This window comes from Hypomesus transpacificus, chromosome 6, assembly GCF_021917145.1.
Source record: "Hypomesus transpacificus isolate Combined female chromosome 6, fHypTra1, whole genome shotgun sequence".
Taxonomy (NCBI): domain Eukaryota; kingdom Metazoa; phylum Chordata; class Actinopteri; order Osmeriformes; family Osmeridae; genus Hypomesus; species Hypomesus transpacificus.
In genome coordinates this window covers 190,696-203,661 of record NC_061065.1, presented here as the reverse complement: position 1 = coordinate 203,661, position 12,966 = coordinate 190,696, and the positions used below count along the sequence as shown (strand labels likewise).

The 12,966-nt window shown below is 45.7% G+C and overlaps 1 protein-coding gene across 1 annotated transcript in view; it reads left to right on the top strand.

Moving 5' to 3' along the window:
* LOC124468999 (tumor necrosis factor receptor superfamily member 21-like) overlaps positions 1 to 12,369 on the top strand; it is a 12,981-nt gene extending 612 nt beyond the window's left edge. The window contains exons 2-4 of the mRNA XM_047022078.1: positions 1,336 to 1,601; positions 10,380 to 10,587; positions 10,919 to 12,369. Of these exons, the coding sequence (XP_046878034.1) occupies positions 1,336 to 1,601; positions 10,380 to 10,587; positions 10,919 to 11,148 (704 nt within the window). The 3' untranslated portion in view covers positions 11,149 to 12,369. The remainder of the gene's footprint in view (positions 1 to 1,335; positions 1,602 to 10,379; positions 10,588 to 10,918) is intronic.
* The last annotated feature ends 597 nt before the right edge of the window (positions 12,370 to 12,966 follow it).

Below are 12,966 nucleotides of genomic sequence, written 5' to 3'. Positions count from 1 at the left end.
GAAGAGTTGAAGAGACTCCTGAGTTATGGCTTAGAGGCATTCAGTTTCCATTCCTGGAGATCCTCCTATGGCTATTCTATAACTGGGCAGCCATTCTGGGCAGCAACTTGTTGCAACAGAGGTGGTTAACTCTGTCTGTCTGTCTCTCTCTCTCTCTCTCTCTCTCTCTCTCTCTCTCTCTCTCTCTCTCTCTCTCTCTCTCTCTCTCTCTCTCTCTCTCAGATGAAAGGGATAGTAAACAAGGAAAGGCCCAGAGAGATTGCAAAACCTGCATTGTCTGGCGATAACCTAATTTCTTGGTTGAGTAATAACTTTTCTCTGACTGTTCTGACCTGGGATCTCCAGTTACAGAGACACCCCTGATGAGATTCCACATTCTTCATGCGTGGTGTTATATCTGTCAGAGGGGTGAAGACAGATGCAATATGTAGTCATTGATTGACCTAGTTAGTCATCATCATCATCATCACAGTGTTGGTGTCCTGCTCCTCATCAGACAGGCTGCTTTACTCTTGCAGCACTTTATGATTCTTTTATAAAAACATGGTTGATTAATACTAGCCATATATTATATATGAAAAAATAATCTTGCTCTCTCTTCTCCTCTCCTCTCCCCTCCCCTCCTCTCTCTTCCCCTCCCCTCCTTTCTCTTCCTCCTCTCTCCTCCCCTCCCCTTCCCTCCACTCCCCCCATCCTCTCTTTTCTCCTCCCCCCCTCCTTTACCCTCTCTCCCCCCTCCTCTCTCCCCCTCCTCTCTCCCCCTCCTCTCTTTTTCCTCTCTCTTTCTCCTCTCCTCTCCCCCCCCTCTCCTCTCTCTTCCTCCCCTCCCCTCTCTCCTCTCCTCTCTCTTCCCCTCCCTCCCCTCCTCTCTCTCCCCCCTTCTCTCTATTCCCCTCCCCCCTCTCTTCCTCCCTCTCTCCTCTCCCCTCTCTCCTCCCCCATCTCCTCCCCCCTCTTTCTCCTCTCTCTTCCCCTCCTCTCTCTTCCTCTCCCTCCCCCCTCTTTTCCTCCCCTCCCCTCTCTCCTCTCCTCTCTCTTCCCCCCTCTCCCCTCCCTCCCTCCTCTCTCTTCCTCTCCCCTCTCTCCTCTCTCTTCCCCTCCCCTCCCCCTTCCCCTCCCCCCTCCTCTCTCTTTCTCCTCTCCTCCTCTCCTCTCTCCCCCCCTCCCCTCTCTCCCCCCCCTCCCCTCTCTCCTCCCCTCCTTCCCCCCCTCCTCTCTTCCCCCCCTCCCCTCTCTCCCCCCTCCCCTCTCTCCTCTCCTCCTCTCTCTTCCCCTCCCCCCCTCCTCTCTCTTCCCCTCCCTCCCCTCTCTCCTCTCTCTTCCCCTCCCCTTCAGGGGTGGACATCCTGAAACTTGTGTCGTCTCAGGTGGGGGGTCAGTGGGTTGATATGTATCAGTCTCTGGCCAACGCCTCGGAGCGCGAGGTGGCAGCCTTCTCCAGCAGCTACGGGTCGGACCAGGAGCGAGCTTACGCCGCTCTGCAGCACTGGACGGTCCGTGACCGCGACGCCAGCCTAGCCAAGCTGATCAGCGCCCTGCACAGGCACAGACGCACCGACGTGGTGGAGAAGATGCGCTGCGTCATAGAAGACAATCCTCAGGTTAGCTTCCTGTCTGACACAACCTCAGGTTAGCTTCCTGTCTCTGACACACCCTCAGGTTAGCTTCCTGTCTCTGACACCCGCAGATTAAGTTCCTGTCTCTGACACACCCTCAGGTTAGCTTCCTGTCTCTGACACACCCTCAGGTTAGCTTCATGTCTCTGACACCCTCAGGTTAGCTTCATGTCTCTGACACCCTCAGGTTAGCTTCCTGTCTCTGACACAACCTCAGGTTAGCTTCCTGTCTCTGACACACCCTCAGGTTAGCTTCCTGTCTCTGACAACCTCAGGTTAGCTTCCTGTCTCTGACACACCCTCAGGTTAGCTTCCTGTCTCTGACACAACCTCAGGTTAGCTTCCTGTCTCTGACACCCTCAGGTTAGGTTCCTTTCTCTGACACACCCTCAGGTTAGCTTCCTGTCTCTGACACACCCTCAGGTTAGCTTCCTGTCTCTGACACAACCTCAGGTTAGCTTCCTGTCTCTGACACACCCTCAGGTTAGCTTCCTGTCTCTGACACACCCTCAGGTTAGCTTCCTGTCTCTGACACAACCTCAGGTTAGCTTCCTGTCTCTGACACCCTCACGTTAGCTTTCTGTCTTTGACACCCTCAGGACTATACATGACACATACCTCCAGGATCACATTAGGTTTGTTTGACATGGACTGACTTCATTCAGCGCTGCAGCCGGCTGCAGGCGGCTGACTTGAAACAGTGAATTCTGGTTAGACTTTTTGTCCGACTTGAGACGGCGCCGAAGATACGTCACTGTGACGTCGCCATCAAAGTACCTTTAGATTCATTCAAGAACTGCCGGCTGTGTAGCCGAGCGCATTTTCTCTACTGCACGGGTTTACATTTACATTTAGTCATTTAGCAGACGCTCTTATCCAGAGCGACTTACAGTAAGTACAGGGACATTCCCCCCGAGGGAAGTAGGGTGAAGTGCCTTAGCCTGACGTTGTCATACTCATAATTTTAGTCAGAATATGAGTCTGAGAACTCTCCGTTGGGCTTTGACTACAGGGCGTGTTTCAAACGAGCCTGGAAAACAAATGCCTCTTCGCTCAATTGGATAGATCTACAACCAATCAGAGCAACAGAGTATGTGACGTATGTTAAGCACCGCATAGTTGTTGTCAACAGAACTAAACTACAAGCAAACTTGAAGTATGCTTGAAGAATGAATACAAACGATTTTTGCCGGTGTTGTAAAATTAATTTAAGGGTAGGGGGAGTACTTGTTCACACGGTCAACCTTTTTGAGCGAAACAATAAAGGGCAATGCATATACAAACAAGTTCTCCGTTTAGGATTACAACTCCACAAAAGAAAAGGAGAAACCACAATGGCCACTGGGTTTTCATTGTGTCCCATCTTCTTCGCGACCATCGGGGCCAGCTGATAAATTAAACTTTTACCGAATCCCGTAGGAAGGACGGCAAAAACATATTTTCCATCGACAAATGCCTTGATTGCGTCTCTCTGTTCCTCTTTCAAAATTAATGCGCTGTCGATGTCTTCTAAAACAGACTCGATGGCAGAATCATAACAACCCAGATCTCCAGCGGTAGCCATGTTTGTTCAAAACGAATTCAACTTAAGCGCTCTTTTGTGACGTGGGTGATTACGTTACTGTTGATCATCTGTCCATCATCGTATAAAGCCCGCCCTGGCAATTTCATTGGTTCGCCCAGATTCTGGTTTTCTGTAGTTGGTCCCCAATACGAGACCCTCCAGACCCAACTTCCCGACCAAATTTTTTTTGGGGGGCGGGAGAAGTTGGGCTGGCAGCCAGGCTAGAAGTGCCTTGCCCAAGGACACAATGTCATTTGGCACGGCGGGAAATCGATCCGGCAACCTTCTGATTACTAGCCCGACTCCCTCACCGCACACTTATGCATTTAGCAGACGCTTTTATCCAAAGCGACTTCCAAGAGAGAGCTTTACAAAAGAGCATAGGTCACTGATCATAACAACGAGGTAGTCCCAAACATTGCAAGCAGCTAAAACATGAAGCATACATTGTAAAAAACTAAACAAGTGCCAGAGGGAAGACCCATAAGAGTGTAGCCGGTATGTGGTGAAACTCACTCCTCAAGTATGTAGCCCGCGTCAACGAGTTGCTAGCTTTTCGTTGGCATAGTTGGTAGTGGTGGCGCTTGGGAAGTCAGAGATGGTAAGTTCGACACCTGGTCGGAGCGGACAGTGCCTCTGACGGAACTTGCAAGACCACGCCTGTTACAACAGCATGCAGTTATACAAGTTACAAATTAAAACAACATGAACCTCAAAAAGTGCAAGACTGCACCTGTAGAAGAACAACTAACAGTTAAATATTTTGCAGCGAGTTCAAGAGTTAACTTCGTTATAACTAACCTACAAGAGCAACAAGTCTCTCAATGAGTGTCATTGTGATCCTGGAGGAAATTAACATCAGGTCCAGCCAAGAATTCCTAAGTGCCGTTGTACTCCCGAGACAAGTGCGTCTTGAGAGACAGTCAGTGTCCCTGATGGAGGTGGGGGCTGGTTCCACCATTGGGGGGCCAGGCAGGAGAAGAGCTTGTGTTGGGATCGGGCGGCTTCATGATTGCAGAGGTGTCAAGTACTTAAGTAGAAATTTTGGGTATCTATACTTTACTGAAGTAATTATTTTTCAGACGACTTTCTACTTCTACTCCTTACATTTTCACGCAATTATCTGTACTTTTAATTCCTTACATTTTAAAAATAGCCTTGTTACTCCAATATCAGTTTGGCTTGTTTTCATTCCAGCTTGTCATCGTTCAAAAAAACTTTCCAGAAAAATTGCGCCATCCGGATAGAGTGAATTTGATTGTTTGTTTGAGAAGTATAAACATATACCATTCCGACACCCTATTGGTTAATACGTGATCCATCACCTGCACATGACACAAATCACGTCAAACTCTTTTGACTTAGCCATTTCCCCCTAAATAAATGTCAAACTTATTTACGTTTTTGGGGGCATATTTTCAGTTAGCAGGTACTGTTTGAATCGCGATTCCATCTGAAATACTGCTGGAGACAACGTTGTTACAGTAGCTTGTTTCAAAGGGGGTTCTTTATGAATTATGCAATACGATTAGGCTAAATGCTTGAAAATATCACTAGAAGGGAAAAACTTAGGGGACGGACCCACCTGCAACCAACGCAAGTGAGCACACCCTACAATTTCCACGGAAATTGTACCCTCTCTAATTTAAATTTGGCTTAACTGGCTTAAATGAACTGACAACATAAGTTATACGACTTACAGTTCTCAAGGACACACACGTGTCCGTGCTATTCTCCAATATACACTCTAACCCCAATCACTGCTGATATACGGCCTTTTGTACAGCCCTATTTCTGATACCGTGGTGGCAGAAATGTAGCCATGGCGGGCCATAGAGGAAACACTGCTTTTATAAAGGCATTAGTGGTCCCCCAATACAGTATCTGAAGTCTCTTTCCCGAAATTCAGCCTTGGTGCAGAATTACAGTCACTACGAGCAGTCCCACAATGAGCTTTTCTCAGGACGTGCCATTACTGTGTCTGTAGCTTTAAAGGAAGAAAGAGACGGGGCTAACTGCCATGCTTCGGTCGTTTGCAGGCCATGATGTCTCGAGGAAAAAGCAATATCACGCTCTCACGGTCGTGGCTCATTTTCTCATTGGTGGGCTAAATTCTCTGTGCCAGCAAAGCAGAGAAAGGGGAGGTAACCTTCCCTATTGTGACGTCACAATAGGGACATTTTCAAAACCGAGCGTTTCAGCTTTCATTTTCTCAAAGGCGGAGAAGAATACCCAGGGCTTGGTTTACACCTAGCAACATTTCTAGCCACTGGGGGACCAACTGCAACTCATATTAATATTAAATAACCTCCTAAAGTGAACATTTCGTGTCATGGGACCTTTAATGTAATCTCATGTATTCCCAGTTACAAGTAAATGAGTTGTAAAAACTGCATCTCATAAAGAAAGTGCCAACATCTGACCAAGAGATGGTGTAGGCCTACTTAGGGTAGAAGAATAAAGGCTAATCTTGAAAAACATTTACTGGAACACCAGTTCCAGGAGGGTGCATGGTCACAGGTGATGTTAATTGTAGGAACAATAGCGAATACAAATTGTTGAATTTGCTGACTTTCTATTTTGACCAAGAGATGGTGTACTTGGGGCAGAATAATAAAGGCTGATTCTGAAAGGCTATCAACCTGCCCCCCTTTCTCATATGGTAAAATCTGGAGTTACTGGATGGAGTCTCAACTTGATGGCTCTCACACATCATTTTGTAACTTACTGTAGCATTGCTGGTCACATGTTGATAAGTAAGGGTCAAGATTTTGGTGTGATTGGTTGTTCTTGGGTATAAAAAGGAATTGTGAATCATTGTTCTGTGGATTCTTGATCTCCTGAGACGTTCTCCTCAGCTCTGGCTTGTCCTACTCCTTCTTGCTCACCTCTTGCTTTCTATCTCTGGTTTACAATAATCATGGTAGAGTAAGAGTTAACCTTCATTCATTTAAATCATTTGCAATATGATTAAATTATTATTGTATTTAACCTTATTTTGACCATTCTTGCTCTGATTCAACCCATAGATTCAAATAATTGTAATTCCATTGGTATTAACATTATTTGGTTTCTATTAGTAGACCTTGAAGAACACCAAATACAATTTCAATTATTTGTCCTTATTTCAATGCCAAAAACCATTTGGCCGGTTCTGAGTGCACGTCCACAGTGTGTAACATAAGCGATATAGGCCTAAGGGCTGAAAATGTTACTAAAATAAATTACAGGTTGTGACGGAAAATGGTAACGTTAATTTAGGTATTAATCAGGAAATTATAGATCCTATAATAAATCCTATCCCGACGTATAATTTAGCGAATAAAATTTAGTTCTAGATCGGTCAGCTGAGCCAGGAAAGGATATCCCATGTCTGCCAATGCTATCAGGCTCAGAAAGTGGGAGGATCTAGGTAGAAACGCAGAGTTTGTCATGCAAAACCTGCTAGCGAGCAGGTTAGGTTCCCAGAGTAAGTTACCATGGACACTGACCAAAGGTTTTCATTACCTCTCTTTCCGGAATGGAAATCCCGGAGTATGCCTCTTTTCAGGGTTAACCAACTCAAAAGTTTTCACTAAACCCGCTACCTGGAATACTCCCCAGGTCTTAATCTGGCTTCACTTGTGTGAGAGTATGTGGTTGGTGTCTGGATGTGTTGAGTGGATGAACAGTACGGCACTGTCTGCAGGGACTAGATGGCAGACTGACAGTGTTGGTACGTTAACAAGTTGTCAACAAGTCACAAGACTCTTCTTTCCATCATGCCCCAGGGCCCCGTGACCTCCCTGGCTTTAACCCTGGCACTCTAGTCCTCTCTCCCTCCTTCTCTTTCTCCTCTCTCCTTCTCTCCCTCCTTTCTCTTTCTCCTTCTCTCCCTCCTTCTCTCTCTCCCTCTTCCCTCCTTCTCTCTCTCTTCCTCCTTCTCTCTCCTCTCTTCTTCTCTCGCTCCTCTCTCTCCTCCATCCTCTCCTTCCTCCTTTTTCTCTCCTCCATCCTCTCTCTCCTCCCTCCTTCTCTCTCTCCTCCCTCCTTCTCTCTGTCTCCTCCCTTCTCTCTCCTTCTCTTTCTCTCCCTCATTTTCTCTCTCCCTCCTTCTCCTCTTTTCTCTCCATCCTAGATCTCTCCACTCCAGTCTATTGCACAAGGTGAAACACATTCACCTAGATGAAAGTCAATCATTCATCAGCTTCTACTTTCTCTCTCTCTCCCTTCCCTCCTTCGCTCCCTCCTCCCTTACTCCTTATTGCCAGATTCGCAACACATTGTGTGTGTGTATGTGTGTACATTATCCCTGATGTCCTTGACTGTGAGGTCAAATCCTGCAGTACTGTCTGGTCCTGCTACTGGGGTCTGGTAGACTTTCTGCTTCCTGCTGTCGTCGCCGCTTCATCATCCCTGAGGGGTGCTGATGAGTGTGTACTCTGTATCTGTGTTGATAGTGGATGAGATAACAGGTCATCAATAATGTGTTGAGGGACATCCATGCTTAACCACGTTAGACCAGACTCCTGACTAAACCATGCCAGGCCAGGTTAGACCAAACTCCTGACTAAACCTAAACTAAAGAGGGAGGGAGGGAGGTTGTATTTTCCCGGTCATGTTGTTTGGAGCTGCTTCGTGACTGGGTTATTTTGACAACCACAGGTGGTGTAACAGGCTCCCTCTCTGTCTCTATTTGTCTCTCTGTCTGTCTCTGTCTCTCTCCCTCTTCCTGTCTCTCTTTGTGTCTCTGTCTGTCTCTGTCTCTCTCCCTCTCCCTGTCTCTCACACACACACACACTTTGTGTCACTATGTGTGTGTCTGTGAGAGAGTGTGTGTGCGTGTGTGAGACGTTATGGAATCAGAGAGACAATGGTGGAGAATATGGGTCAGAGAGACAGCATATGGGTCACATAGTGTGTGTGTGTGTGTGAACAGTGTGTGTGACTAGAACAGTCTAGTAACAGTGCCGTAAGATCCTACTAGATTGTTCTCATCTGAGAAGATGCCATCCATCTCTTCTGCCATATGGATAGATTCTAGATCACACTTTATTTATCCCCAGACAGGACATTTGTTCACTATTGGGTTTTAGAGTTCTAGCTATTAGATTCTATATTCCTAGATATTAGATTCTATATTTCTAGATATTAGATTCTACAGTTCTAGATATTAAATTCTATATTCCTAGATATTAGAATCTACAGTGCCCTCCAAAAGTATTGGAACAGTGAGGCGAATTCCTTTATTTTTGCTGTAGACTGAAAACATTTGGGCTTGACATCAAATAATGAACGTGAGACCAGAGATCAACGTTTCAGCTTTTATTTCCAGGTATTTACATCAGGATCTGATGCACAACTAAGAAAATATCACATTTTGTTTGAATCCACCCATTTGTCATGTGAGCAAAAGTATTGGAACAGATATACTTAAAACATATTTAAGTGAATAAGACTTAATATTTAGTTGCAAATCCTTTGCTTTCAATAACTGCAGCAAGTCTGTGACCCATTGACGTCACCAAACTTTTGCATTCTTCCTTTTTGATGCTTTCCCAGGCTTTCACTGCAGCCTCTTTCAGTTGTTGTTTGTTTTGTGGGGTTCCTCCCTTCAGTCTCCTCTTAAGCAGGTAAAATGCATGCTCTATAGGGTTTAAGTCTGGAGATTGACTTGGCCAGTCTAATACCTTCCATTTCTTGCCCCTGATGAACTCCTTTGTTGTTTTGGCAGTGTGTTTTGGGTCGTTATCTTGCTGCATGATGAAGGCTCTGCCAATCAGTTTGGTTGCATCTTTCCTTAAATTGGCAGACAAAATGTTTCTGTAGACTTCCGAGTTCATTTTGCTGCTGCCATCATGTGTTACATCCTCAATGAAGATTAATGAGCCCGTCCCAGAAGAAGCCATGCAAGCCCAAGCCATGACATTACCTCCACCGTGTTTCACAGATGAGCTTGTGTGTTTGGGATCATGAGCAGTTCCTTTCTTTCTCCAAACTTTAGCCTTTCCATCACTTTGGTAAAAGTTAATCTTTGTCTCATCAGTCCATAAAACTTTGTCCCAGAATTTTTGAGGTTCATCTCTGTACTTTTTGGCAAATTCCAGCCTGGCCTTCCTATTCTTCTTGCTAATGAGTGGTTTGCATCTTCTGGTGTAGCCCTTGTACTTTTGTTCATGAAGTCTTCTGCGAACAGTAGATAGTGATACCTTCACTCCTGCCATCTGGAGGTTGTTGCTGATCTCACTAACAGTTGTTTTAGGGTCTTTCTTTACAGCTCTCACAATGTTTCTGTCATCAACTGCTGATGTTTTCCTTGGTCTACCTGTTCGACGTCTGTTACTTAGTACACCAGTAGTTTTCTTCTTCTTCAGGACATTCCAAATGGTTGTACTGGCTATGGCCAATGTTTCTGCAATGGCTCTGATTGATTTTCCATCTTCTCTAAGACTCACAATTGCTTGTTTTTCACCCAAAGACAGCGCTCTGGTTTTCATGTTGTTTTCACCTCTGAATACAGTCTGCATAGACAAAACCTATCTTACCCAATCTGAACCTGAGTGTAGACATTCAGTGGTATTTATTGATTGAATAATGTATGTAATAGGACACACCTGGGCAACAAAACACACCTGTCAGTCACATGTTCCAATACTTTTGCTCACGTGACAAATGGGTGGGTTCGAACAAAAAGGTGATATTTTCTAATTTGTGCATCAGATCCTGATGTAAATACCTGGAAATAAAAGCTGAAACGTTGATCTCTGGTTTCACATTCATCGTTTGATGTCAAGCCCAAATGTTTTCAGTCTACAGCAAAAATAAAGGAATTGGCCTCACTGTTCCAATACTTTTGGAGGGCACTGTATATTTCTAGATATTAGACACACTGCAGGCCAGGAAGGGGGGGGGGTAGGGAGGTTGCAATTACATTTACATTTAGTCATTTAGCAGACGCTCTTATCCAGAACGACTTACAGAATCGAACCGGTAACTTTCTGATTAATAGCCATGCATAGGGGGTCAGATGTGTGGGACAGGGTTTCCCAGGACTGTTCTCTCTGCTCCTCTTCTGTTCCCTGTTAACAATCTAATCCCTTCCTCTCTTGTCCTCCATCGCTCTCTCTCTCCCTCTTTCTCCTCCCCACTCTCCTCCTCCACTCCCCCTCCTTTCTCTCTCCTCTCTCTCCATCCTCTCTCCCTTCTCTCCCTCTCTGCAGTTTGATGTGGCCCAGCTGATGGTGTGTGTGAATGTTACTGCGGGCCCCAGTCCCCCCCGGTCTGCTGACGGGCCTGGCGTGGTGGAGGGGTCTCCCGTGGACCGCAGCAAGGGCTTCTTTCCCGACGAATCTGAGCCCCTGCTGCGCTGTGACTCCACCTCCAGTAAAGACTCTGCCCTCAGCAGGACCGGATCCTTCATTACCAAAGGTTGGTCACATGACCAGGACTGGTCACATGACCAGGGCTGTCACATGACCACACAACTGAAGTCTGATCTTTTTGTGATCCTGCAAGACGAGAGAATCTCAACTGCTCTGTGAATGTTTTGTCTCTCTGTAGTACAATAGATTTGACATCAAAGTATCTTGTTAGAGATATCTATTTAGGACTTAATACCATCAAGGCTTTTTTGTGTGGATTTTGGTATTTGTGTTGACCTTGTAGAGGAGAGCAGCATAGAGACATTATTCTAACAGTCTGTTGTTGCCTAATAGAGCAGAGCGTGTAACAGTGTCCTCCTCCCTCCCTAACCCTCCAGAGAAGAAAGACACAGTTCTTCGCCAGGTCCGTCTTGACCCATGTGACCTGCAGCCCATTTTTGATGACATGTTGCACATCCTGAACCCTGAAGAACTGCGCGTGGTGGAGGAGATCCCTGCTGCCGAGGACAAGCTGGACCGCCTGTTTGAGATCGCTGGTGTGAAGAGCCACGAGGCGAGCCAGACTCTGCTGGACTCAGTCTACAGCCATCTACCTGAGCTGCTTTAGGGCCATCACCCTGAGCTGCTGTAGGGCCATCACCTCCTGCTCTCCTCCTCCTGCTCTTCTCTCTCCTTTCCTCTCTCTTCTCCTCATCCTGCTCTCCTCTCCTCCTCCTGCTCTCCTCTCTCCTCCTGCTCTCCTCTCGAGTTTTGGTACGTCTGCCACCCTCAGACAGCCTTCACCATTAACCTTACCCCTTACCCCTGACCCCTGTAATGCTCCAGTCCACTTAACTCACTCTTCCTGCCAGTTTAACCAGAGAATCCTTTCCCCCACCAAGCCAGCCCCCCCCCAACCCCTTCCTCTCCTCCCTGTGCCCAGCCAGACAGGAAGCCATGTGCCTGACCTCACCAGGTCAACATCCTTTCCCCTATCTCTGGCGCTCCCCTCCAGGTGTGTAGACTGTCCAACAGCAACATAACCGTCACCAACTTCCAGTAAAAACACACCTCTCGTTCTCGGCTCAGTGTAGCGTTGATGAAATGTTGTCTCAACATTTTGGAGCTTGTTGTTGCTGCGCATTGGTTCAGAAAAGGTCTTAAGCTACTGTATGTCAACACTGTCAAAAACTAACTGTACTCAGTTGTTCATGCAAACATACTTTCGACACACAATGTCTGATCAGCACTAATGATATGTATTATAATTGATGCACTAATGTTGTTTTCTAGAAATCATGTGACTCGTCTGCATTTTGCTTCCTGAGCCCCCGTTAGTCCGATGCTATCTCTACCTTGCATCTCTTCCTCTTCTGCGTTTCCTACATTTTCTTCTAATTTAAGTGTTCATTTGTGTATAATTTTTATTTTGTTCAACTGATTCATGTTTCCAGTAGATGTTTGTCATCTGTATGATTTCTCGGGCATTCAGACGTACCTGAGTGGAACATGTGCTCACTCCTTTATTCTACTTGAATCTGTCACCTCCTGGTACTTGATTAAAAACAATGTATCCCTTCTAGTTCCTTCAGGATTCTACATTCTTCAGAAAAGAAGCACCACCAAAATAAGGTTTAACGATGATGGATGTCTCACTCGATGATGCTCTGTGCGCTGGCTCTTTGACGCCCTCCAGTGGCAGTTCTGAGAATGAATGATTCCTAGAGCAGCTTGAGGTGTGTGGAGTTTTCAAACTTAACATGATGTAACCAGTGTGTTTACTACTATGTAACCTCTTAAAATCAACCAATAAAAGTTAAAACATTTGTTATAAGGATGAGAATGTGGTATTCACTTGATATGAAAATGTTAGAAGGTTGTTTTTTGTGCTTTAACTTTTTGGAGAAAAGGGAAGCAACAGAATACTTGTAGATCATATCACAATATCTTCTCATCAGTCCTTTACTGTAATTGATGCATTTCCTGATGTTTCCTCTGCATTATGCAACACAAGCCTTTCTTTTTCTTCTAAGAATGTTAATGCGGGAACAATGCAGATGCAGATAAAATCCACACAGTGTCCTGTGACACAGAGATAAGAGTCAACAGTAATAGTGTGTGTGTGCATGTGTGTGTGTATGTGTGTGAGCATAATGTGTGTGTGCATGAGTATGTGTGCGTGAGTATGTCTGTGTGTGCATAATGTGTGTATGTGAGCATGTGTGTCCAGGTTGTCTAGGGTATCTATTCCTTTCCCTCCAGAGAAAGGAATGACAGGTCAATGGAAGCGATGACAAGAGATGATTTTAGGTTAGATAAGGGTGTTGCTCAGTGGTTAAAGCATGTGTAGGTCCCTGTGCTCAGTTTCCCCATTAAATATTCACTGTGGTCTCAGACATTTGTACCCGACTGTATTCCAGTGAAATCACCTGCTCGATATATAATG